This window comes from Oncorhynchus clarkii, chromosome 14 (genome assembly GCF_045791955.1).
Source record: "Oncorhynchus clarkii lewisi isolate Uvic-CL-2024 chromosome 14, UVic_Ocla_1.0, whole genome shotgun sequence".
Taxonomy (NCBI): Eukaryota; Metazoa; Chordata; class Actinopteri; order Salmoniformes; family Salmonidae; genus Oncorhynchus; species Oncorhynchus clarkii.
In genome coordinates, this window is record NC_092160.1 from 3723221 (window position 1) to 3750325 (window position 27105).

At 45.9% G+C, this 27105-nt stretch overlaps 1 protein-coding gene across 3 annotated transcripts in view; it reads left to right on the top strand.

Annotated features, from left to right (window-relative positions):
* Nucleotides 1-27105, top strand: part of LOC139366142 (peroxisome proliferator-activated receptor gamma coactivator 1-beta-like) — a 64723-nt gene that overhangs the window by 18137 nt on the left and 19481 nt on the right. Inside the window, exons 1-3 of one of the 3 annotated variants that reach the window (XM_071103290.1) lie at nt 1882-1932; nt 25189-25374; nt 26402-26584. In XM_071103290.1, the coding sequence (XP_070959391.1) occupies nt 26453-26584 (132 nt within the window). In that variant the 5' untranslated portion in view covers nt 1882-1932; nt 25189-25374; nt 26402-26452. Of the gene's footprint in view, nt 1-1881; nt 1933-25188; nt 25375-26401; nt 26585-27105 lie in introns of those variants that run through there. The other 2 variants (XM_071103288.1, XM_071103289.1) reach the window with 2 other exon arrangements.

A 27105-nucleotide genomic window follows, 5' to 3' on the forward strand; every position in this document is an offset into this window, starting at 1 on the left:
CCTGCCTGGTGTGTTCCTTGTTCTTCATGATGCTCTCTGCGCTTTTAACGGACCTCTGAGACTATCACAGTGCAGGTGCATTTATACGGAGACTTGATTACACACAGGTGGATCGTATTTATCATCATTAGTCATTTAGGTCAACATTGGATCATTCAGAGATCCTCACTGAACTTCTGGAGAGAGTTTGCTGCACTGAAGTAAAGGGGCTGAATAATTTTGCACGCCCAATTTTTCAGTTTTTGATTTGTTAAAAAAGTTTGAAATATCCAATAAATGTCATTCCACTTCATGATTGTGTCCCACTTGTTGTTGATTATTCACAAAATAATACAGTTTTATATCTTTATGTTTGAAGCCTGAAATGTGGCAAAAGGTCGCAAAGTTCAAGGGGGCCGAATACTTTCGCAAGGCACTGTAACTATGCAAGTCAGTTAAGAACAAATTCTTATTTACTATTTTCTGCATTGTATAATAATAGTGAAATAACATACGGAATCATGTAGTAACCAAAAACTGTTAAACAAATTATTAAAAGTTGCCTTGATGACAGCTTTGCACACTCTTGGCATTCTCTCAACCAGCTTCACCTGGAATGATTTTCCAACAGTCTTGAAGGAGTTCCCACATGCTGAGCACTTGTTGGCTGCTTTTCCTTGATTCTTTGGTCCAAATCATCCCAAACCGTCTCAATTGGGTTGAGGTCAGGTGATTGTGAAGGCCAGGTCATCTGATGCATCACTCCATCACTCTCCTTGTTGGTCTAATGGCCCTTACATAGCCTGGAGGTGTGTTGGGTCATTGTCCTGTTGAAAAACAAATGATAGTCCCACTAAGCGCAAACCAGATGGGATGGTGTATCGCTGCAGAATGCTGTGGTAGCCATGCTGGTTAAGTGTGCCTTGAATTCAAAATAAATCACTGACAGTGTCACCAGCAAAGCACACCTCCTCCTCCAAGCTTCACGGTGGGAACCACACATGCGGGGATCATCCGTTCACCTACTCTCTCACAAAGGAACGTTGGTTGGAACCAAAATCTCAAATTTGGACTCATCAGACCAAAGGACAGATTTATGCCTGTCTAATGTTCATTGCTCGTGTTTCTTGGCCCAAGCAAGTCTCTTATTCTTATTGGTGTCTTTTAATGGTGGTTTCTTTGAAGCAATTCGACCATGAAGGCCTGATTCACACAGTCTCCTCTGAACAGTTGATGTTGAGATGTCTGTTACTTGAACTCTGTGAAGCATTTATTTGGGCTGCAATTTCTGAGACTGGTAACTCTCTAATGAACTTATCCTCTGCAGCTGAGGTAACTCTGGGTCTTCCTTTCCTGTGGCGGTCCTCATGAGAGCCATGGTTGAGAGCCATGGTTTCTTCAAGTGCGACTTAAAATGTTCTGGATTGACTGACCTCATGAAGCTGGTTGAGAGAATGCCAAGAATGTGCAAAGCTGTCATCAAGGCAAAGGGTGGCTACTTTGAAGAATCACAAATATAAAAATAGAAAATATATTTTGATTTGTTTTACACTTTTTTGGTTACTAGATAATTCCATGTGTTATTTCATAGTTGTGATGTTTTCACTATTATTCTACAATGTAGAAAATAGTAAAAATAAAGATAAACCCTTGAATAAGTAGGTGAAGGGGCAAGTTACTACATCTGCATGCAAGGGTAGTAACTTTTCACGTTTCACAATCCGTTACCATGAATGTGAGGCCAGTCGTGTGACGTTTCTGTAGGATTAGCAAAAGACTCCAGGGATGTGAGGGAAATGTGAATGTTGGTGAAATTAGTAAGTCATTCTGTCCTCTCGTCTAGCAGTGAATTCACCCTGTGCTGTGCTGCCGACTGACACCGACACCTGTCCTGAAATATTCTACGGCAGCACTTACAAAACACCAGGGAATTTTCAGCACACGATACCTCAGGTATTTGTCCGGCAGGTCTAGAGGGCTATTTTCTCTCTATATCACTGGCATTAATAATTAAACCACTAGCCTTGATGTTGTGGACTGTTCAGGGCTAGCTAACGATCTCTTGCGACACTAGTTGGAAACGTACTGGGGCACTTTCATCAAAGGTGCACATCCGTCACTGGTGAATCGTGTGTGTGTGCCACTGCCAGGGGCTTCCATTAGTGGAGTAGCGTGGATGACAGCGGAGCGTCAACAGCGCAGAGCACCCCCCCCCCCCCCCGGTCTTCTGGTGTCCCGCAGGGGTACTGAGCTGTGAAGGGGACATTCCTTTCTTTCGCCCCAATTCCTCCCTTCCTACACCAAGGCCTGCCCTCTCTCCTCTCCTCTGTGGACTGTCACGGGGGACACCTAGTCAGTGGGTGGACACTTCCTGATGACATGAGGTGGGATGGGAGGAGGTGGGACTGGACCCAAGAGGGGAGAGGGGCCTGGAGATGGATCACCTGGTGTCTCTTTCCACTGATCACCACGTACGGCACAAAGTCCTAAGAGGACCTCTTTCACAATCCCTCTTTCACTGTTTCCCTCCTCTACCTCTCCTATCTTCTTGGAGAGGACACAGTGTCACACAGTCAGTCAACAGCAGGAACATGATGCAGTGATTAACAGTACCAGGGGTTAGGGTTCTGCTCTGCCTCAGAACAATCACCAAAACAATTGCAACACGCTTCACACGCCTGCACTTGTTTGCTCTACTTTAGTTTAGCTCCTAAACCCGTGACCCTTATTGATACATTTCAAACACTTATATAGTGTATCACAATTAGCAAGAGTGGTTACACATAGTTAGGAAGAAGAATCAAATAAAGACAAGCCTAACCAATCACAGGGTGTTCTGTGGGACTTCTGGCGTGAAGGTCACCATGGTGCCATAAAGAGCTTCACTGCTCGAGGTCACCCGCTCCATCCTGAGGGTGACACCAGTGTAGCGTGTCCACATCCCTCCCCTCTACAGGGAAGAAACATGGGGCCGGGATAGGCCTTCAGAGTCTGGAATCACAAGGTCACTCGTGAGATGAAGTGAACTGGACGGGAGAACGAGCTTCACAGCCATGTATTATTTACTACTATTACTGCCTCAGCAAACAAGCGTATAGTGCTGCCTGCCTGCCTGCCTGGATACAGCGGCCCCATACGAGGAGGACTGAGACAGTTTGAACCTGCATGGCTTAAGGTTTACAGTAGAGCTGGGGAAAATGAAGCAGCCCCATGGTGGCCTATAGGCCTTGCTCTGAGAAAGAGAGAGATTGATGGAGAGTGGAGTCATTTGGTCCACATTATTCCTCCACTGGGTCTGTTTGTTTGAATTCATGTATAATCACCTTTTTGCGAAGTGTAATAAGAGAGATGAATAGAATAGTCTTGATTGTTACCTTTGTGAAGCAAGTGATTTTTACATGTGTTTGGGCTGGGGTCTTTGCTTTTGGGGACGTAGGCTTGTGTTGTGTGATTGCCATGGATCTGTGCGATAGCGGGACTGGCAGAGACCAGGCTGTTTGTGGAAATCTCAAAGGAAGATGCTCTTTGATCGGACAGCTGTGAAGTTCAAAGGACTAGCGCCTTGTCTGATGAGAGAACGCATGTCCTTTTGTAGTCGCCCATGTCCTTTTTAACCGGAGCTGCTGTTCTCTCTGATAAGATAGGCTGCACCGATGACACACACACACACACACACACACACCATTTTACAAAAAGAAATGGCCAAGTTAACGAAAGCCAGATTTGTGTAACTATTATTTTTAGCCAGTCAGTGGGCTTGTCTTGAGTTGACTGTATTTGGTGATTGATTGAGGAAGTCAAGCAGCCTAGCTGGGTTTAGTGCAGAATCTGCAGACGTTTTTCTCTGTCACTGTTTTACTCAGATGAGGTTTTTCTACCAAATATGGCAGTGGAGCTGGGGAGTCACATGCTGCTAGAGCCTCACAGTTCACTGACGTGGTTCTCATAGTCCCTGTTGTTTCAACAGTGTTTCAACAGGGTTATTCCACTGGGTAAACAAGTGTGCACCTCTAATCTCTTCCAATCATTTTCTTGGAAAAAAATGTACCGCTAACCAACACGACACCAATGTCAGATCTGCTCATGATGATTTACTCACACTATAAATGTTGTAACTGTATCATGGTGAAATAATGTTAGAGTTCACCGATTTCTCCACTAAAGTCTCGTCTCCAAAGGGAAAAATAGCCAACTCTGTAAGCTTTTAAGCTTTTTTAAATTTATTTAGTCAAGCTAGGAGGATCTTTTTTAGGGTTGTTGTGTCAAGGCAGAGCTGAGACTGTCTGCCATCTGTCAACTAAATGTTAAATGTGAACGTCCATTTCTGTGTGATGTTTTTCTCTATAACTCAATTAGACAGAATAAAGCCTATAAGACCCTGCAAATACAGGGAAACAGCAGTGGACTTAAAAACCATTACAGTAGTGTAATTCCTAACATTCTTTTAACCCTTAGAACAGTAATAGCTTAACCACTAAGCCCAGTTATCTCCTCACATTCAGTTATCTCCTCACATTCAGTTAAGCTCCCTCCCACAACAGCTATTCTGATTGACAGCACCTGCCCTTTTGCCTACTTCACCCAGGCACCCAAAATGGTAATGGAGGAAAGATAGCAGCCAGCGAGTCTCCCGGGCTGGACAGTCCAACGACGCTGCCCGGTCTCTAGTACTATTCTGTCTTTCTGTGTGAATGTGTGGAATTTAAGAGGCTAATTTGGCAAGACGTGCTACTGTTAGGCAGGCTGTCAGTCAGTGCTGCTAAGACTAAAGCCAATTGATGTTTCCCAATATGCATACTACCATGCTCCACACTCTCATGCGCCCAAGTTCGTTCTCCGACCACGTTCTCTTGGGTACTTTTCTTGTGAGGGCGAGAGTGTGGAGAATGCATAAAACAATACATTTGAGCAGCACTCCCACTCCCCACTACTGTATTAACTCACGCTTTACCTCCCCATTCACTGAACCTTCTTCCAGCCAGGACAATGGCAACAAAGCATATGTTTTACTTCATAATTATCAGCTAGACATGCAAATCTTAATAATCTAGCTAGCCAGCTATTTAAACAGGCAATAATGACCTAAAGCTAATGTGTTGCAAGGTAGATATACATTTTTTTGTAGGTAATTACCAATTCTTCGTTGCTAGCTAGCCATTTAGTCCTATTGACTTACTATGGACTGACCCATTCACTGAACCATCTTCCAAGCAGGACAACCATGGCAATGGAGACAAAACAAGATATACACAAAGCAACTGTTTTACTTCATAACTATCAGCTAGCTATATGTGAATCGTAATAATGTAGTTAACCAGATAGTTTAACATGCAAAGAAATACCAATATTATGCAAGATATATGTCAGTTCTTTGTGGGTAGCGAGCTCACATTTCTTTGTGGCTATCTGGCTAGCTAACAGTACTAGTAGCTAGCCAGTGAGCCCTATTGACTTATTATGGGCTTGTGATCTACGGTACGTAGGCAGGTAAACATGCCAAAATTAACACAGCATGTATTTATTAACGTATCAAATAAAATATTGGAGATTATGAGATGTGAATAGGCAACATTTCATTCCAAAGTTGGAGTCTATTTTCTCTTGCTTCAGCTCAAATAATGGCCGCCATTGATTTCAATACCTTTTGCGCAATTTTTTACATGGTTGCGTCATATTTCTTTGTATACTTTCCGTTGAAGCTTGCATCGCCGCATGCTTCAAAATATGTACAAATGGAGTACGCATTCAAGAAGTGCCCGCTGTGTCCATTTTGCATACTTTGATTTGGACTCATACTCCGACCCTCGCTCGCTCCGGTTTGGTAGTATGAATTTTGAGGAACACCCAATGTGTCCAGAGTGAGTCGTGATGATGAGCGCTGAAGGAAATCCTTTCTCGGTTGTCTGTGGTGAGGTGAACAGGAGGAAATGGCTGCCTTGTGGTTTGCCTTCCCCATCCCCCTTCAGGCATCCGTGGCGCTCTGAATCTCTGAGAGAGAGGGAGCGTTACTCCAAGTCTCGCGCCGTGATAAAAAGTGCCCCAAATGTCAGCCATTTGCGGAGATAATAAAGGGATGCACACAGCAGCACGTGGCGCTCTGTGGTGCAGATGGCGTCACGACGACGTCCTGAGGCAGACACACACACAGTCAAACTGTCATGCACCTCGCCACCATCCCTTATCACAGCATGCCACGCACGTGGCTTACACACAGGCGCACAGACACACACACACAAACACACTCTAAAACTGCAACATTTTCTCTCAGCTCCATAAAGTTAATTTCCTGCAATTCTATGCATTTTTCCATGGCATATCTTTCCTACATACTTTATATCTGCTTTTAGTCGTTTAAAAGTTTACACTGAATGCCTTTTTCCATCCCGATTATTTGGGGTAATTAATTAATTAACCCCCCCCCCCCCCCATTTAGTTTTTTCACTGTTTGGTCTTAGGGGGCCTGAAAAAACACTTAGGCGGCCCACCCAAGGATTTCAATGGCAAAAAAAATATCACACACACACACACACACACACACACACACACTGTCATGGAATCGTGCCTGGGACAGGGATCGGTGATCTTCAGGCAGTAACCCAGACGTGGCTGCATGGTGTAAATCTGCCCTGATTTATTTACGTTGACCATGTCCCTGTCAATATCAGATTGAGGAAGTCTTGGGGGGGCTGGGTTCATTGTTGACTGTTGTCGTGTGGGGTATGGGGCAGTGGGGGTGATTCAGCAGGGGGCTGGTTGATGAGAGCAGAGTGGAGAGAGGTGAGTAATGGGGTGGAAGTGCGGTGATGATGTGTCACAGAGACATCCCTCACCCTGTGTTTGGCGCTCAAGGACAGCAATGCTGATTATATTGGCAGTGGGCCAGCAAAGGCACAGGGGTGGGGTTTGGAGGAGGAGGGGAGGTAGGGGCACACCAGTCGTTGTGAGGTCGCTGGGGTTGTGACCGATATCTGAACACTCATCTGAAACATCGCTTAGTGTGCAACCTTAATCCGCCAGGGGCATTTCTTGGAATACACCAGAGTGTGATTCAGGTTAGCGTGGATTTACATTCATGATATGTACCCATTGATTCTTAAAGAATATAACTTATGCAGTAAGTGCCCCGTGAGCTTAGTTCAACTGTTGTACCCAATAGGAACCCAAAATATAAGCTTGTTTTACTCCAATGTTTGTAAAAGTACATTTACAACTCTTTATAGCCTCAAAACATGGCTAAAGCTATAGTTTCGATATCAAGGATGGTCAGTCCTTGCATCCATAGCTCTGTCTATTCATTTGAGAGTGGTTGCATTTCCCCAGACCCATTCCTCAGATTTTTACCGAAACAGTGGCGTGGAGAAAGCTTTTTGATTGTTTCAACTGCTGATTGCCACTTTAAGCATGCACTCTATAACCAGAGTATGTTACCAGTAAAATAATAACCCTTTATTATGTCTCTCTCTCTTTCTCTCTCTGCACACAAACACACTAGCAGCCTTGTAATTGTGTAGCGGAATCTCGTCAACATCAGGCCAAAAGTCACCTTTAATGCACTAGCAGCTCTGATAATTACCTACCGCATAATAGCTAATGATCACTGATTTGAGACAAACTCACATGAGTCCCTGAATTAAATTGTCATTTTTAGGGTTTGCAGAAAGGCTTAGTGATTAAGGCTGGTGGTACTCTGAGTGACACTGGTGATTGTTCACAGCAGGGGGGCTGTGAGAGGGTCTAGGGTGGTGTTGGTTGGGGTCTAGGGAGCATGGAGACGATCCAGCTCCAGCCGCCTGTTCTGCCTCTGTCAGTGAGCCGGACCTTGACAGTGATAGATTGGACAGACTGCGAAAGAGAGAATGACATCTGCTGTGACCTCACAGCTCCCCCCCCAACATCCCTCCCTCTGGATTTATTACACCCCAGGCACACACATGCTCCCTCCGTATCTGTGTGTGTGTGTGAGGGAGAGAGAGAGAGAGTGCCTAAAATCCCTGTAATGCCGTCATGCTTTGCATCATCCTGGACCTTGTCTTTTGTTTATGGAACTAGCCGACATAGTAAAAGTCCCTATGTGAGGTCACTGATCATAGAGCGGTGGCAGTTAGCATAGTGGTTTAGAGTGTTGGGCCAGTAACCGGAAGGGTCCCTTGTTCAAATCCAAGAGCCGTCTAGGTGAAAAATCTGTCGATGTGCCCTTGAGCAAGGCACTTAATCCTATTTGCTCCTGTAAATTGCTCTGGGTAAGATTGCCTGCTAAGTGACTAAAATGTAATGTGAAATGTAGAACCAAGTCCTCGCCTGTCTGGTAAACCTGAACACAGGTAAGAAACTCGTGAAGGCCAATGACACATTTCAAAGGGCTTCATAATCATTAGGGGAGATGGTAGGAGATTGTAAAGTACTGTAAAGGGGCCATCCTGACCATACCACAGCAGGGACTAACGCTAGAGCCTGTTTCTACTCAGAGATCTGCACATTAGTACCCTGTAAAGGTGCTACAGATCTGGTCACCAACGTACCAGCATACAGATGTAGGATCTTAATTCAACCAGTTTCTCACAGCAGGAAAATAATCCTACAGCAAATGGAAATGTGAATTGTGTGGATTATAATTAATGGAATTTTTTTGTAGGGGTTGATACATATTTTTTTATTGCAAATCAAGTCTGAAATGTGGAAAGTACAACTTTAGAAGCCTTTTAAACCTTGAATACGCTACGAAATTTCCTGCAAGAACTGGGTGATCAAATTAAGATCCTACATCTGTATGTCCATCCAGCAGCGAATGTGAATCTGGGCCAGGCAAGTGTAATAGGCCTTAGGGGACAAGGACCACTTTCTTAGCATTTCAATTAGCTCCCTCAGGAGGGCTCCTACTGTAGCTAGTAGCCTAGTCTTGGTGTAGGAGGAGGAAAGGGAGACATAGGATCTGCCTATTGCACCGCACGACTCCACTCTGCCATAGTGTCCTTGATGCCGGGCAGGGACGGACCGGTGTGCTGCGCTGTCAATGTGCCCTTCATAGCTTGTGTTGTGCGTATCAGCAGATTTGGGCAGACAGGCCGGAGGAAAGGTGTGGCCGTCCGTGGGGGTTTAACACCGCGTCGGTCGCTTAGCGCCAATCCCTGTACCTATGGCAGCCAGAGAAGTGGCTGCCCGTCTGTCTGTTCTTTTCCTACAGCACACCTCCCTTGATACCAGCAGACACACTGGCAGTGACACAGAAACAGACACAGCACCCTGCTACCAGAGCTGAGGGAGAGGGATAGATGAAGAGACAGAGAGAGAGAAAGAGGGAGAGCAGGGAGTTGTGAAAAGCACCAAACGTGATGTATTTTACAATGCTGCCGGGCTTGGAGGGAGAGGGAAAGAGGGGCTGCTAAAGGAGTGGAGACATTTTTTTTTGCTTAGAAACCACACATCTTTCTCTCTCCCTCCTACCTCTTTCTGTGTCCTGCTCTCTCTTGCTCACTCACACATGCCCCTTCCCCTCTTTCTCTCTACCTCTTTCTCTCTACCTCTTTCTGTCTCCGGCTATCTCTGACTCACTCACTCGCGCCTGCCCCTTCCCCTCTCCGGTTCTCTCCCTCTCACTCTCTCATGCTTTGAGTTCTCACTGCAGTCACGTGTGTGTGTGTGTGTGTGTGTGTGGTGCGCGTGCGTGGGTCGGCTAAGGATAGCAGCGTCTGCTAGGCTCCCTTTTCTCTGCCGCTGAAATGAAAGCAGCTGAATAGACCAGCTCGGTTAGCGACAGTGAAAAGATGTAAAGTCAGACGGGGGGGGTGTGTGTGACGGACCAACCAGCAAACCAACCACTGTTTCACCACTACAGCTCCTATCCTCCTCTGACAGACAGACACAGCTCATTCGGCTAATGAGAGGAGCGACGGTGGAGAACGTGTGTGAACTATCAGTCAGCGGGCAGACGGGCACTTTCTCCATCTGGCTCAAAGGGAGGGGCAGGGGGCTAAAGAGAAAGGTGTGACTGCACTGAGCGCGCCTGAACTGACTTCAAGTTGAATCTATTCTATCTCTATTCTTTCTCATTACTCAATGTTTATTTGAACTAGGCTCCTGCTTAACCTATAAAAACAGTCTGGTAGATGGTAGATAAGAACATGTGTATAATAAGTTACATATTCTCTTCATGTGTCACACAGGTGCTCTTCGGGGGGTTATTACTGTATTTGTCTCCTAGCAATGCTTTTGTTTAGGCATCCCTTGATTTCACCATGGAATGAATGCCTGAGTGAAAGTCCGTCGGAGGAAGAATGGGTCAAGGTGTAGCCTAGTCTCAACAGCTTATCTGGATGTGTCTGACAGACCTCTTTAGTGGCACTACTACCACCGCCCTCCCTCATGACTGGCTGCCAAGCAAGTTCAAGCTTCACAATCAAAGCAAATTGGAACGTTTTTTGTGGAAGGCAAGGCGCCCTTTGCGTCGCCCCCTCCCACCCTGATTTCAATAGAAGTCGTTGACTGTGAAAGGGCGTCCATTCTTTATTCTTATCATCAACCCAGGTCCATGATAAATGATTAAAGGGAGAAGGTGCCTGATGTTTTCTCTGCTTACACCCACTGTGGTGAATAGGACGTATTTGTAGTATTCTTCTCTCCGTTTGAAAGGACCAAATCTATCCGTCAAACTTCAGCACTTTTATTGGACTGGCCATGCAGGGAACAACACCGCAAACACGGTCTCTTTCTCTAGTACTAATGGATTTGTGCCAGGGCTCGGTACTCTTTTGAGTTTTGTCTCGGTCTGCATGCTCTCTAGATGGATCGAGGTATATACACTGTTCTCAGTTCAGTGAATGTGGACAGGCTCATAAGAGAGAGAGGGTGCAGGCTACTACCGGGTAGCTTAGCTTTTAGTGTAGCTTTACTGTGTTCACTAGGGAAAGGGGATCCTCTCCAATTAGAAATGAGTCAGGCCAAGGTGAGGCGGTGCACTGTGTGGAATACGACACGATGGCCCCCACCGCTCGTCGGGGGGGGGCTCTGTTTCCACCCATCTGTGCAAGAGTCCGGATATTTAGCACCCCGAAGGTCTGACCTTTTGGAGTGGCAAGGTGCTGAGAGACACCACAGGGATGTGATGGGACTGGCACATTGTATTCCCACCAGCCCATCCCTCTGAGGTGAAATAGCAGGTACAGAAGCAAGCAGCAGGTTGACCATCATCACATGAGTTCAGAGTGACTTCCATGGGTGCTCCAATCACATTTAGAATTACAGTTGTTCAGTTGTCACTAGTTTCCAGGGAGTAAACTGTTTGTTATTGTTAAATTGTGTTGAAAATACATCTGCAATGTTGTCCTCTAGGAAAATAGCATCATATTCCACACATAGTTGTCTGAATGCACTGAAGTATAAACAGAGAAGGATTTGTCTTGGTCACCTGCCAAGAAGAGAATTCATCACAATTTCTCAGAAAATGCAATTAATTTGGTTGGAACGCATGTGGCTTTGAAATGGCATGTCTAGGAGTACACACATAATCTACACTAAAAGACTATCAGATCAGACCCTTGCTTCACAAAGCTCATTAGTCTGTTAGCTTTATGACACGTGCGGTTCACAGGAGCTACTTTTTTTTGGGGGGGGGCATCCAACTGTGCTCTAATAGGCCTACATACAGCCGGGTTGATTGATGAATGGATTAGTCCATAGACCAATCAGATATGATCCAATTCCTAAACTCTGGAAAGTAATGCCAGACGACTGGAACAGGGGCTCCCATTCACGGCTTAGCTTACCTTGGTGAGGCATTTGTGCGCCATACATTTCATACAGGAGATGTATCCTGCGGTTTAAAAGGAATGGAATGTGTACATGGATTTTAGATGGCTGGAAGGACCTGATTAGCCCTTTCCCTCCATTAAGGGGGTCCCTGATGGGGAATGTGCCATTTCACCCAGAGGGAATTGGTCGTTAGCGGGGTACATCATCGGGGTAATACAGCCATCATACAGCCAGGACAACCCTCCTGCCCACTAACCCCCCCCTGCCCCTAACCCCCCCTGCTCTGCCGGTCCGCAGTCACGACCTTCTGTCCCTTCCTCTGTCTAGGTGCAGTGCTCAGCACATGTTAAGCTGGTGCAACGTCTTTAACATGACAGCCCGCTCTACCATAGACAGGAGGAAAACGGAAGTGGAAAAGAAATCTTGCCCTGCAGTAATTACCCCTTAAAGACCTTAACTGTTGGCTTAGCCTGGAAGATTCATTAGTGGCCAAAATCAGGTTGCCTGATAACCTCCTCTGAGTTGAGTGCTAGGCTAAATCATAGCCATGCCTAGCTAGCCCAGCAGTTTTTCCGCTGCAGCCGCGTCACAGAGAAATAGATGGTACATGAGGCGCCCTTTGAAGATGCTGAAACGGTCCATATGTACTTTTCCTCCGCAAACAAAACGAGTGATGAGTAGAAATATCTGACAAACCCATAGTAGAATAGTTTATCTATTTACCTAGTCGACTTGTTGTTGTGTGTTCTATGCCAGAGAATTATTCCTCTTGAGGTGCATTCAAGTTACAAGTGCCATAGGGAGAGAATTCCCAGAATTGAATATAGGCTTCAAAGATAGGCTACTCAAACCTCTACCAGCCGGTAGAGCACCGGTTTACACCTTATATGTCCTGCGTGTGGTCTAATGAGCAAAAGCCTGAATTAATATGATAGTTTACTGAGTTATTGAAAACGGCGCACAAGCCCACCGCGCACAAGCCCCCCCCCCCACACACACACACACACACACACACACACACTTCTACACAGAGGAAACAATATTAAGCTTAGGCCATAACTGAGTTCAGTTAGTACAGTGTCTTCCTGTCTACCATTTCCCGAGGCCAACGGCTCTGTGCTTTAAATAATACATACCTGTCAGTATCTCTCTGTTATTCCAGACCTAGTCATAATTTTAAAAAGGAGACAGTTCAACAGCCTTAGGCATAGGAGGGAGGCAGTGATAATAGGCGGATCCGCAGTAGATTGTTGTTGTTAAGGAGCATTGTGAAGGTACTTACTACTGGATATCAGCCCCCTAATGGCTACAGTAGGAAGGACGGCTAGCAGATGGCAGAGCCTTCTGCTTGACCATTAGATAGGATGAGTCACCCCCAACTTCCAAAGCTCACCTGGCCAAGAATCCCTGTGCAGCAGTGTCCTATAGACCTCTTTCTCACCCAACGACGGCTTCTTCCTCAAGGGCTGCATGGTAAAAAATGCTGAATCATAGAAAACACCTCATGTTGATGCAGGTTCCTGCTGAAGACTATAGGCTATGCTAGGCAGGCTGAGGGGGAACTGAGAGAGTAGATTTCAGAGCAGATATCTTAGGGGTTATGATGTCTGCCTTCTTATTGTGTCTCGTTTTATGTAGAACCGATTACCATACTGTCTGCATCTGTTTGAGAAGCAGATTTACAGAGTGTGAAGCTTGTCCTATGGGTCTGTGCAGGGGCAAACTGCCGGTTTGGGAGGTTGGAACCTACTGTCACTGAAATAACCTGCTTGGAGCAGCTGGCAGCCAATCAAAATACTATTTTATTGGTCACATATACATATTTTGCAGGATGTTATCACAGGTGCAGCAAAATGCTTATGTTTCAGTGCAATTATACCAAACCGTACAAAACAATACACACAAATACAACAACAAAAAATCAAAGAAAGGAATGAAGGAATATCAGAATGCGCAATGTCAGACCAAGCAGGAGTGTGAATTTTGAGGTTCACGGTGACCACTTTAGCACTGCCAGGCATTTTATTATCTACAGTCAGTCTGATTTCATTTATTAGGTTGTATTTAATGCCAGAGAGCATTTTTGGTCATGAGGATGTTGGATCAAAATGTGTTTTGCGTCAATCCAACTCTATTTATGCCATGGGGTCAAGTATTTTAGAGCGTCAAAGTAATTTCTTAGAGGTTGAAAACTGAGGACCTTATTGACTGTGTTGTCAGTGTACATGGTTAGCTGGGTCACCTTACATAATTGTGGATCTGATACTGTAGGGTCATACTGTTTAGCCCTATTGGTAATACAGGGTCATATAGCCCTAGGTCTTAAACAAAGAAAGGTCTTCGGACATCTCCTGACAAGGTTGGAGGTTTCTACTAGAGGTCGACCGATTATGATGTTTCAACGCCGATACCGATTTATTGGAGGACCATAAAAGCCGATACCGATTTAATCTGCCGATTTTTATTTATTTGTAATAATGACAATTGCAACAATACTGAATGAACACTTATTTTAACTTAATATAATACATCAATACAATCAATTTAGCCTCAAGTAAATAATGAAACATGTTCAATTTGGTTTAAGTAATGCAAAAACAAAGTGTTGGAGAAGAAAGTAAAAGTGCAATATGTTCAATGTAATATATGTGCCATGTAAGAAGGCTAACGTTTCAGTTTCTTGCTCAGAACATGAGAACATATGGTGGTTCCTTTTAACATGAGTCTTCAATATTCCCAGGTAAGAAGTTTTCGGTTGTAGTTATTATAGGAATTATAGGACTATTTTCCTCTATACCATTTGTATTTCATTAACCTTTGACTATTGGATGTTCTTATAGGCACTTTAGTATTGCCAGTGTAACAGTATAGCTTCCGTCCCTCTCCTCGCTCCTCCCTGGGCTTGAACCAGCAACACAATGACAATTAACGCGCGCTAACTAGCTAGCCATTTCACTTCGGTTACACGAGCCTCATCTCGGGAGTTGATAGGCTTGAAGTCATAAACCACGCAATGCTTGACGCACAACGAAGAGCTGCTGGCAAAATGCACGAAAGGGCTGTTTGAATGGATGTCTACGTGCCTGCTTCTGCCTACCACCGCTCAGTCAGATACTTGTATGCTCAGTCAGATTATATGCAACGCAGGACACGCTAGATAATATCTAGTAATATCATCAACCATGTGTAGTTAACTAGTGATTATGATTTTTTTTTATAAGATAAGTTTAATGTTAGCTATCAACTTACCTTGGCTTACTGCATTCGCGTAACTCCTTGTGGAGTGCAACGAGAGAGAGGCAGGTCGTTATTGCGTTGGACTAGTTAAGGTTGCAAGATTGGATCCCCCGAGCTGACAAGGTGAAAATCTGTCGTTCTGCCCCTGGATAAGGCAGTTAACCCACTGTTCCTAGGCCGTCATTGAAAATAAGAATGTGTTCTTAACTGACTTGTCTAGCTAAATAAAGATGTAAAAAAAAAAATCGCCAAATCGGCGCCAAAAATACAGATTTCCGATTTTTATGAAAACTTGAAATCGGCCCTAATTAATCGGCCATTCCGATTAATCGGCCGACCTCTAGTTTCTACAGTGTCTCAGTGTTTCTACAGCCAAATGGTCTGCTCGGAGTTGACCGTCGACCGCCAACGATGTGTGCGAGACTAGAACAGCTGTGTCTCAGTGCTGTCCTTTCAACCTTTGAATTCCAGCGGCAAAGATCAGCGCGGCTCTTCAGTCAATTCTTGGGTTTCAAAACAAACCCCATTCGTTCTTACAGGGCACCCCAAAATAGAGGGGCAGATATTTTCTACCTCGGTTTCTTGGCCACTATCAAACAGTAGACGGGGAAACCTGAGAAGATTTATGCTGGTGGCCGTGACACTCTGCATGACTTTGGTTTTAGTGCCAAACCTCCCACCCTCTCACCCTTCTTCCCTTCCTCCCCCTAGTCTAACTGTTCCCATACCCATAATGCAACTCTTTGGATGACTGCATTTGGGAACCGCTGGTCAAGTGAAGCCATTAATTTTTTCCCCATTCTGGTGCATCAGTACATTTTCCTGACGGGCAGCCCGAAAGCAAGAGAGCAAGAAAATATTTCCATATTTAAACTGAGAGACATATGCAGCAGGCCAGGGTTGCTGTGGGACAGTCCAGAGGAGAAGAATGTTCACTCCCATTAAAAGCGAGACACAGACGACTCTCTGTGACTCTCTTTGATCTGTGTGCCATGCGCTTTGCACCATTACATGGTTGTATTGGTGTTGTGGGACAGACACCTCACCTCTATGTTTAAGTGGATATGAATTACAATTCACATTCCTATTCCTCCCCATGCTCTTCATGCCCTGATTGCAGATTGCTGCTGCCTGTACATCACTCCTCAACACCATGAGACATGGCTCACAGAGCATAGCTCAAGGACACAGCGGTCTGGCTGGCTCCATCGCCCTGAAGATGAATTGCCCTCGCAGCTTATTGGGGGAATGGTCACCTGAGAAAGCCTAGTAATATCCCTAACAGTGTCTGCTGCTGCCTTGTCGCGCAGGCGAGACTGGAGAACTCAGCCGAGGAAAACACATTTTTTTTATTTGATTACAGAACAAGCCGTCTTCACTGATCAGCTATCAGGCAGTCGCTGACTGCTGCATTTGAATTAGACGGAGCTGGACCCCAGCCAGATTTGCCCCTGCGTCGTGATATGTCTGCTCCGCAGTCACCGATATGTGAGGTGACCAGGGCCAAGCTCGTTTCCTGTCTTTTTCCTTTCCCTCCCTCTCTCTTCCTCCCGCCCTCTCAGGCTGTCCTCTCCCTCATCCTCCCCTCTGTTTGTTATGCTGCATTATGTTAATCCAGTTAGTGGAAGGCATTTGCTACCTGCCCAACTGGCCGTCACTGATGAAGCGCCCTAATAAAACTAGTATGCTCCTGATTTGTCACACACCATACTCCGTCATCATAATTGAATGGCTGCTTTGCCCATAAATCAGGGTTAGAGTAGAGATGTGTATGATGAAGGATGTAGCGACCAGGTCATTAAGATTCCCTACTGTGATAGCTAGCCTGGCGGCATGATATCTGCCTGGTTTGGCTGAGCCCAGTCCTGGCTTGGTCCAACATAAACCACCCTCCATCACCTCTTCAGGTAATAATAACACCTTAGGTAACTGCGTTGTGCTGTGTTAGGTTGTGTTAAGAACATAACATGTGACACGGAATAACCTGCCAGCAAACTTACACAAAGGTGTTGAAATTTGAGAAGCGTGCGTCTCATTCCTCCACTGCAATGGGATATGGCCTCGGAAGTTCAGAAGTGCTGACTACCCCTCTATATCTCTTGCAGATCCTTCATCTCTTCCAACGTTTGGTAGCCAGCTCTATCTCTCTCCCCATACCATCTCTCCCCCCCCCACCCAGTCTTCTCCCACTCAGGCAGTCAGTTAATGGCAGGCATGCATTACCTTTTGGGTAATTGAAGTCTGGGTTGTCGTTTTAGCGTCATATCACCTAACAAACATTCAGCTGATTAGCAGCAGGGATTCAGAAATGAGCACGTGTCTGTGGTAAGCAAAGCAATAGACTAGCTAGCTGTTTGTGTTTCTATCTGGGAATACAAATATGAGTGCATTTTGGGTGATCATTAGCTCTCATTGCTAATGCTGCCATGCCCATTTGTCTCAGCCAGCCTGTCTCTGTCTACTCCCCTGGTCGCTCCAGTCTCCATCTCATTACCCTGTTGGATGGGCTGGCTGCTCCCAGGCTGGCGCTGCAGACAGCCCCGACAGCACTTGACAAAGCTCCGCTCTCATAGGATACGAATGGAGTCCTCCAGTAGAAAAGAAGCCATCAAAAATGTGTATCAAGACATTATGGCACGCTTTCCCTTCTCTCATCCCTCTCGCGGTATTTCTTATAAACGCCGTCAGTCTTATTGTGACCACGTCTGAGCGCTGTTTCAAGGATTGACATGCAGTTGATAGTGGAAGAAGATTTTAACTTGCCTGACTACCCAGCTCCAGCCAAACGCTACGCCACGCCAACAGCTGTTAGTTTCTTCTCCGCGATGAGTCTGGATCTGAGTACCTTCTTGATCCTTCACCGGATGTGAACACGTTCGGGGCCGTCTGATTGGTCCAGAAACCAATGGGTTTGGCCAGAGCCAGAACACACATGGTAACGCGGTGGTTTGAAAATGTGTTATTGGCTTTGATACTCTGATTGGTTAGAGACGATCCAACCGCTGATTACTTTATTTTGTACAACGTGCCTTGTGCCCCTCGTCACCACAAACAAATTCAATGACGGCAGTGTCAGACTAAAGTATTTAGCAAACGATGTCTAGATTTTGGCATGTTTGAAAAAAGGTAAATGTACGATTTCACAGCCTATATGACATAGAGTACACAGTGTTATGTGTACTGTATCTGTCTTTTGCCATCTTATGTTTAGATACTCATTTTAATAATTGATGATCAGATTTTAATAACATGTTCTCCCAGTGTTACTGAATCATGTTACCTCCCCAGGAGGACCTCCGGCTCCAAGTTGCACTTCACCAAGTCGGTCATTGCAGTTATTCTCCCCGTATCCTCACATACTGCTTATTAAAATAGGAGGGCGAGTGTCTGCAGCAACGGTATCTCTTTCTGCAGTGGTCGGCCTTTGTGCCTCAACAGGCAGTGTAATTAATCAGGGCGCATCACCGTCGCCGGAGAGGAGAGAAGAGGAGTAGAGAGGCGGGGGGGGGGGGGGGGGGGGGGGGGGGGGGGGATTTAGGGTCAATTCCCGGGGGATTGGTGGTGGAGTTCTGCGGTTCTGAAGGAGTGCAAGCTGGTCCAGTATAGTAGTCAGTGTAGGATCAGAGTCAGAACAGGTGAGTGTAGGAAGGTTTCTCAGAATGAGCTGTCTCTAAAACCAAAGCGAGGAAAGGTGCCAGTTATGACGTAAGAAGGGAAGTTGTCAGTCATCTGATTTGACGCAAAATGGAGATTTAGCCTAGGCTATGATAGTTGCATAGTCTGTACCTAATGTAAATGACAAGGGCTTGACATACAGACTGTGCAACTACACTATGTAAATATAAACACATTCCTGTCCAGTCGTCACATACAAACCGCAATTTTCAGACGGACTAAGAGACTTGTTAACCCTTGTGATCTCTTGCCCTGCCCTTACTGATAAGGTCCTTCACCATTCTCTCCAATCTCGTTAAGGATTTACAAACAGGGCCTTAAGGGCCCTAGATTACCAAGTGATCGGTTAAAAAAATAATGTGACCGAAATAATTGCTGTCACGCCTCGGACGACACGTGACAGGAAAGTCTCAGCAACCAGAGGTTTGTGTCGTAGAGAGAGGAGGAGTGGGGAAAGTGTCAATCTGTTACTACAGTGGAGCTTGGTTTCAATAAGCCTATACTACACCTGTACACCATCCTATTCTGTCTGGCATGGTTGGTTCCTATCGCACACACAATGTGATTGACACATTACCTATAGTAACAAAGTAGTGTTTTTTTTGAGTGGGGGTTGGTTTAAGCAGCAGGCGCTAATTGATAATGACGTTATTGAAAAGAACATCAGATACACGGATTTACAGGTGATGAATCGCAAGTATTGCAACTAGCCTGTAGTACAAACTGTCCCTGGAAACAACTTGATCTGCAAGCACCAGATATTTGACTCTGTTAGGAAGAGTTACTATAGTAACTGCATTCTTGTTCCTCTTCAACCCCAGTCTTAAACTGGTAACCTATTGTCCATTCCTTTCTAATGCAAAGATCTCCCCCAGAATGAACTGGTAGACTATCAAAGCCCTTGTTCTAAGCACTGAATCCGCTTTCCATTCAGATCCCATTACTGTCCTACCTAGTGGAGAGAGATTGTGTGCCTGAGAGCCCAGTGCTCTTCTCCCTCCATCCCTCCTCCATCTCAGCATCGCCCACCTCTTCCCCCGCACCGTGGACGTCCTTGACGCGCACTTGATACGCGCCTCATCCAGGACCACTCAGACTTAGTTTGACTACTAATCTGACAACAGTTAAATGGGATTCAAAAGGGGTGTGGCCACTGCACTGTTTGGTGACTGCTGAGGGCACCCAAGGAACACAAGGGTCCCGTAATAACTTCTCTAGGTCAGAGCACAGCTAATATTGGGTCATCTGTCAGAATCGGCCTTCGATCGTCATCAGCCCTTCTTCACACCAGCCGGTGGCTGATTTAGTCCAGATTTAGTGTCGTCGTGGGCGTGTGTTCCTGTCTGGATAGAGAACAGATTACAGTATGTTACTGTCAGAGTGTGACTGTCAGTGAGGGGTTGGATAGAGGTTAGGTGAGTGTAAAGGATCTATTCTACAAGAGTAAGCAGTGGCCAGGGGAAGGGCACCCAATCCAAACACCGCAATTGTTCTAATTCACGTTAAATCTCGACAATCCCTAGAAAATAAACAGGGGTTAAGAAGGTTTCCAAGACAATAACCCCCAGTTCTGCATCGCGAACAAACACAACAAAACACAAAACAATAGACAGTTTGGAGTGGCACAATGGATATATTAGCCAACTGTACTGCCAACTCTATTGTTTAGCAAGATGGACTCCTGGATGCTTCTCCTTGGGTCCTCAAACAGGAGCTCAATAAGATTCATATCTAATTACAACAATCGTCTTGTTGCTTCATGGGAGATAAAAGGTGCGCTGAAAGTGAGCCAATGTCTGATGGGACCGAGAGGGGCACTCAGGCACTCCATTTTTAAGCCATAAGGACACTGTACCCAGGCTAAACAAAGTAATAAACTGCTTACTGGACCTGTAAGGAAGACTTACGTATCAATCCCACTGAATGATGGCCATGACAGGAACGATCAGTAATTGAGTGTATAGTAGTACATGGCTCTCCCAGATCCCACTTTAACTGACCTACTTCTTCTACTAACCGACTGTTTGCAGTTAATAAAAATGGTTAGAGAGGAGACATCCTTCTTTTAGAGAGGCTTCTCATGAGGAACAAATCTAATAGCCCCCACTCACAAGTCACAATTCAAGCAGGACAAGTGCTTGCCAATCTGGAATTTCATTCATCAAAAGCCTCTCTCTCTCGTCAATATTCAGTTAGTCCATCTGTTTCTAGAGATGGGTCATATTAGTCACGTTAGGCTAGCTGTCATGTAGTCGAGGGTCAGGGGAAACTAACAGGATGCACATTGACCTTTGACCTCACAGGTAGACTTTACAAGTCATCACTACTCCTCATAGGAAAAGACTACAGAGACTCCTAGAGGAGTATTATAGACATGGCGGCTATTTGTTTGTTGTGGATTTGTTAAATGAGACGATTGAAGATGACGTTGGATTGAACCCATCTTGTCCATTCATTTGCATTTACAGTTACAGCTTGAGTGTCGTGTGCGTATGCGTGTCTGTCTGGCTTCCTAACTGTCTAGCCGTCTGTGTGTCTGTTTCCTGGAGAGGCTGAATAGAGCAGAGCCCATCTGCATTTGGCATGGCCAGAATCTAAAGCCTGGCTGGCCCGTCACAAGCAGCTTGTGTAAGAGCCAGTCATAAGACTGAGGATAACAGCTATATATAACATACCTTAGATAGCAAGGGGCTCAAAGGGAACAGGGCACCTAGATAAGAGCCTATTAGCTAGCAAGTGCTGGAGATGAATGAGCAACCCGTTTGCTTATTAAATCACAGGACTTGGTAGGTATTGCTGAATCTCAAGGGGTGGTCCTTTCTTCCTCCCAAAGGCTGGGTGGTCAGGAGTTTAGAACAGGAGCTCGCTCTCCCTCTCTCTCTCTTTCTCTCTGGTGTGGAGTTGAGCCCTTTTGATGGGCATAGTAAGATACCTCAAAGCTAAAGAGTTTACTATTTCTCTTTTGAAGACCTGAAAGTGAAGGACAGTTGTCTGTCAGTTCAGTTGGCTTACAACCCTCCTTGACCTCTTCCTTTTTTTTTAAAGATGTCATTGCACTGTAGTTGTCTGTTCATTCACAATCCAGACACCACAGTGGTCTTAGTAACAGTAGCTGTAACAGTAGTCAATGCTCCCTGTCCTCACTAGCCTACAGGTTGTCCTTGTATGGTTGTGCTTTGGGAGAGAGAGAGCGAGCAGCAGTGACCCGCACTGTGCGACTCGTTCCACTGACTTTGTAGCACATGACTGCACTTGTGACTGTGTGCGTTTTATGTAACACAACGCACGCTATAGAGAGCCTTCATACGCCGTCTGTAATTAGTTTTACGGGGAGTCGATATAGATGTCATTGCCGTTTTTGAATGAACGGAGAGGAAAGTGTCGCCTAAGCGAACACAAATGGAAATTCAACAAAGCATTGATTCTATTCTTTTTTTCTCCACCCCTCCCTTCCTATTTTGAATGCAGCATATCAAGGCTGTTGGTTGTAAGCAGACAGGGACATCTAAAAGAGTGCCCCCCCAAGTGTTCTAGTCACCTTAGGCCTTCTGTCGATGTCACATATTTGAGAGGTGGTGGTATACATGTCCCCCATAGCAGCTGCGAGGGAGCGAGAGAACAAGGTATGAGGTGGAAGACAGAAAAAGTAAGAACTCAGAGATAAGAACAGAAGAGCTGAAAGGAGGGTGCTGTTCTTGATAGTATCTTATGGCTGGATTAACAACGATGCGGCAGCCTACCAACAGTAGCATAATTATCTCTGTATGTAGTTCCACACAACACAGGGCCTGCTATGCCCCTCGGCCATGTCGTTATTCTAAATAAGAATTGGTTCTCAATGGACTTATTTGCTTAGATAAAGGTGAAATAAATTAACAGGGCTGAGCTAACACTGTTTTCATGTCTTAATTGGAAGTGGCTAATGCCACTTTAGAACACCGAAGTGTCTAGCTTATTTTGTTTGTCGGGTGACACATTTTTCCTTTTAGAGGCACTCTAAAATATCTACTCTGCGTTTGATACGTTGATTATTATTAAAAACCTTGTTTTGACTTAGCATCAATCCGCACCACGGCACATAGACGTGGCTTTAGACGATTCCTGCGTTTTGATTCCTGAACTGGGACACATTTAGCAGGACACAACGTTTTGGGAACGTTCAGATAGATATATGCTAAGTAGAACAAACACCCCTTCCTGACGTGTAGAATAAGGAATCACGCCGGCTCTATTTGTGGCATTTCTATCTGCAACGGTTGGCTACTGAACGTGGCCTTGGTGTTCAGTTCAGTTGATTGGCCACCAGTGTGGATTGGTGGGTGGAGTGTCAGAGGAGAAGACCCTTGAGTTGAATGGAGTGGCTTCTAATGCTCACTCCCATTATCCCTACAGTCAGTGTGTGAGCAGCATGTGATATGACTAAATGATTCTGGAGGCCAGATCCACTTCAAATAAGGCAATGGTGTGGTTCTGGTATGTGATTCAATCTGCCACTCTAGAGCATGGCTGCTGTGACTGCTCCTGATAATGGGTCATTATGCATGTCCATGTCACATCCCTCAAGTAACTGCAAATGCGTTAGCTGTGTGTGTGCGTGTGCGTGTGCGTGTGTGTGTGTGTGTGTGTGTGTGTGTGTGTGTGTGTGTGTGTGTGTGTGTGTGTGTGTGTGTGTGTGTGTGTGTGTGTGTGTGTGTGTGTGTGTGTGTGTGTGCCTGACCGTTCTGCCTGTGACCTTAAACCTTCAGAGCCCAAGGATGTTTTTATTGATTGATATCCAGGCAGTCTGCAAAGGAGACTGGAGAGAAGGGAGGGGAGAAAACAGGTAAAAAAGACCAAGCCTGCCTGGAAATAAAGAACGGTTGGACTTTGTTGAAATTGATTAGCCTGGCCTCTTATTTTCCTGAGAGGGACTAGAGGGGGGAGAAGGAGGATGGAGGGGGTGGGTGGAGGGGTAAACTTAGCTAGGGGGAGGGAATGAGTCAACTTCTGAGATATCACACCAGCCAGGCTGCCACCACAGCTCTCTCTCTCTCTCTCTCTCTCTCTCTCTCTCTCTCTCTCATAGAACATCTGAATTCAGTTTGCTTGAGTAACCAGTCATTTGTTCATTACACTACAACTGTGTTGCTCTACATCTGCAATTTATGAACTCATAAATGGTATCAATTTATTACACCCTAATCTTTGATCCAACAAACAGTTGCTAAAATGTCACTGAGTGTTGGTGTTATATCAAAGAGAACACACATCCTTCCTGTGATAAGGTTTGGGTACATCTCACTAACTAGACAAGGAGGCACTGATAGTTTGTGGCACATCTATGTCCTGAAAATGTAATATGTGTTAGAAAGGACAAAATGACACTTGTTCTACTTGTGTCTATGCGACCGCCCATCTCATTGTCCCCAGAAAGTGTCTTTGGAAGTGATGGCTGATGATTGGTTGAAACCGGGCTGACCCCAAAGCCAGTTTAATGAAATGAGTGGAATTGGATTGGATTGGATTGGTTAGCGGAGACGGTTGCGACGTGAAACAGAGCTGGAGTATTTAGTGTTAGTCACTCATCAAAGATGCATAGCTAGGGCTCTGTGGCACAGAATATTCAGGTTGTGGTTAGGCTACGCTAGGGACCTCCTGCAAACTGCATTGTCAAAGGCAGGCACACCCTGTGTCCCCTCTTCTGGCATTCCAAAGACAACAGGTGGAGAAGGCTATCAGCAACACACACACACACACACACACACACACACACACACACACACACACACACACACACACACACACACACACACACACACAGAGAGAGACAGTACAAGTCTCCTCCATGTCCTTCTCTCCACAGGCAGAGCCTATTTCCTGTTCTGTCCCTCTCTCCTTGAAATGTGGTTTCCATCTCTCCCCTGAGGTGACTAGGATCACTTCCCTTCACACTGGCTTATACCCCAAAATACTTTTACTATCCGTGGACCGCCAAGTCAACTGTGTTATATAATATCACACTTTCACTAGGGCTCATTAGGAGGCGGTGGTCTCAGTCTTTCACTAGGGCTCATTAGGAGGCGGTGGTCTCAGTCTTTCACTAGGGCTCATTAGGAGGCGGTGGTCTCAGTCTTTCACTAGGGCTCATTAGGAGACGGTGGTCTCAGTCTTTCACTAAGGCTCATTAGGAGACGGTGGTCTCAATCTTTCACTAGGGCTCATTAGGAGGCGGTGGTCTCAGTCTCGTGACTTTGTGTGGCACGTTTCATCACTATGTCCATCAGTTATAATGAGCGTGTGCAGAGAAATTAGGGGGGACTGTCTCTTTCAGAGGGCTCTGTGTCATTGACAACCACACTGTTCTGTACTGTAGTAGTTTACTCACTGTGTCATTAACATGAGCGTACTAATGCTGATGATTTTTCCCATTAAATTTACAAACTATTTGATATTTTATAAGATATCTTCAATGTACTGTGTTTCTTAATGAGTCGCCCTTTGATATAACAAGAGTCTAAAGTGACCTTTCCTCCCTCTTCTTCCTCCACTCCCTCCTTCCCTCTCTCTCTACAGTATGGGGAGGAGGAGGTCTGCTCGGACCGCCTGGACGCCGACTTCCCTGACATTGACCTCTCTCAGCTGGACGCCAGCGACTTTGACTCAGTCAACTGCCTCAGCGAGCTCCATTGGTGCAACGACCAATCAGACATCTCCGCTGCCTCCATTCAGTACAGCACAGGAGACCCTGAGTTTTTTGAGGTGAGACACTCGCCCCCCCCCCCCCCCCCCCCTCAGGATTCCACTAGCCTGGTCCCAGATCTGTTTGTGCTGTCTTGGAAACTGATCTGGCTACCAGGCTAGGATTCCACCAGGACCAACCCCTCCCACACCTATGTAATGGAACTCCAACATAGGGACTAGGACTAGAATAGCCCTGAGATATGGCTGTAGACTCCTATGGCGTAGGACTAGACTACACAGTGGACTACATTAGTGGTAAACTGAAGAGGCTCCAGTCTGAGTCTATGATAAGGTTGTAGACTCCCATCTTAGAATTCCCCTCTGTGATCGTTATCAATCTGTCTTAATGCACAGACCTCGTATAATGTGTTCATAAGCATCATCCACTAACACAACACTGTTGTTCCTGGGTCTATTTTCACCTTACCATCCACTTGATCATAATTCCTTGTTCAGATTGATTTTGGAGACATAGGAGTTGGATTGGGACGATTCCCCCCGGTCCTTGTTTTGGATGCCTGTGTGGAATCCCATTGATCTCCCAGCTTAGTTCATTTAACCTTCAGATGGGAGGGTGGGGGGTGTAAAATGAAACCTCGCTCACTTCCCGTAGGCTGTCTCCGCTCCGCTATCATCCCACCACCAGACTCGATGCTCCTTAGCAAGATGGCTGCTGTTGAAACGAACAACACAGTGTGTGGATGGTTGGCGCCCCTCAGACTACAGGGAAAGAGTGGAATTTTATAAGCAAAATACTCTGTGTTGTAAGGAACTATGTGAGTGGTATCCTCACTTACACCCCCACCTCCTCCTGCCCCCTAGAAGTGGGGAATGAACTGTGTTGTAAGTGGGTAGTGCGTTCACTGATGCCCTCTCGCTCTCCTGCCCCCTCCAGATAGAAGATGAGAATGAACTGTGTTGTAAGTGGGTAGTGCGTTCACTGATGCCCTCTCGCTCTCCTGCCCCCTCCAGATAGAAGATGAGAATGAACTGTGTTGTAAGTGGGTGGTGCGTTCACTGATGCCCTCTCTCCTGCCCCCTCCAGATAGATGAGAATGCGGCGCTGCTGGCTGCTCTCACAGACAGCCTGGACGGCATGGTGGAGGACGAGGTGGGGGGGCTGTCTGTGTTTCCCTCGCTGGGGGAGGGGTCTGAGGAGGACCTTCCCTTCCCTTCAGGCTCCCTGAGTGACGGCTCCCTGAGCTCAGAGACAGAAGACCCGTCTCTAGTAAGAACCCTTCCTCACTGTTTAAGGTGGATTTGGATGGGCCTCTGCTCTGACTACCCCACAGCATGGGTATGATAGGCAACAAAGGTCTGAATTTTTCTCATTTTGGGCTTTTCCATTCTTTTTAGCAACCACTACTTCTAATAAGAATGCTTTTTACCGGCAGGCAACCTGGCTGGACCACAACTGTGGTCTCTTAAAGAAACTGTGGCTCTCACCTCTTTTTGACCCCCCCTATCCTCCCCAACTCTCATTAAATCTTCCTTTTTTCCCCTTCCCCCCCATTGTTCTACTTCTCTCTCACTCCTTTGCCATCATAAAGGGGTAATATACTACTCTTGTGCCCATGTCTGCCTCCTAGGACCTAGCCCAGCCTCCTATAGCTCCAGCAGTTAAACTGGAGCCAACCCTGATGCAGAGTACCCTGTGACCCAGTCCCTCCCTTTTCCACCATTCTCCCCCCTCCCCCGTTACAACCCCCCCCCCTTTTCACACTGTCCTGCGGGATGCCTCCACCCCTC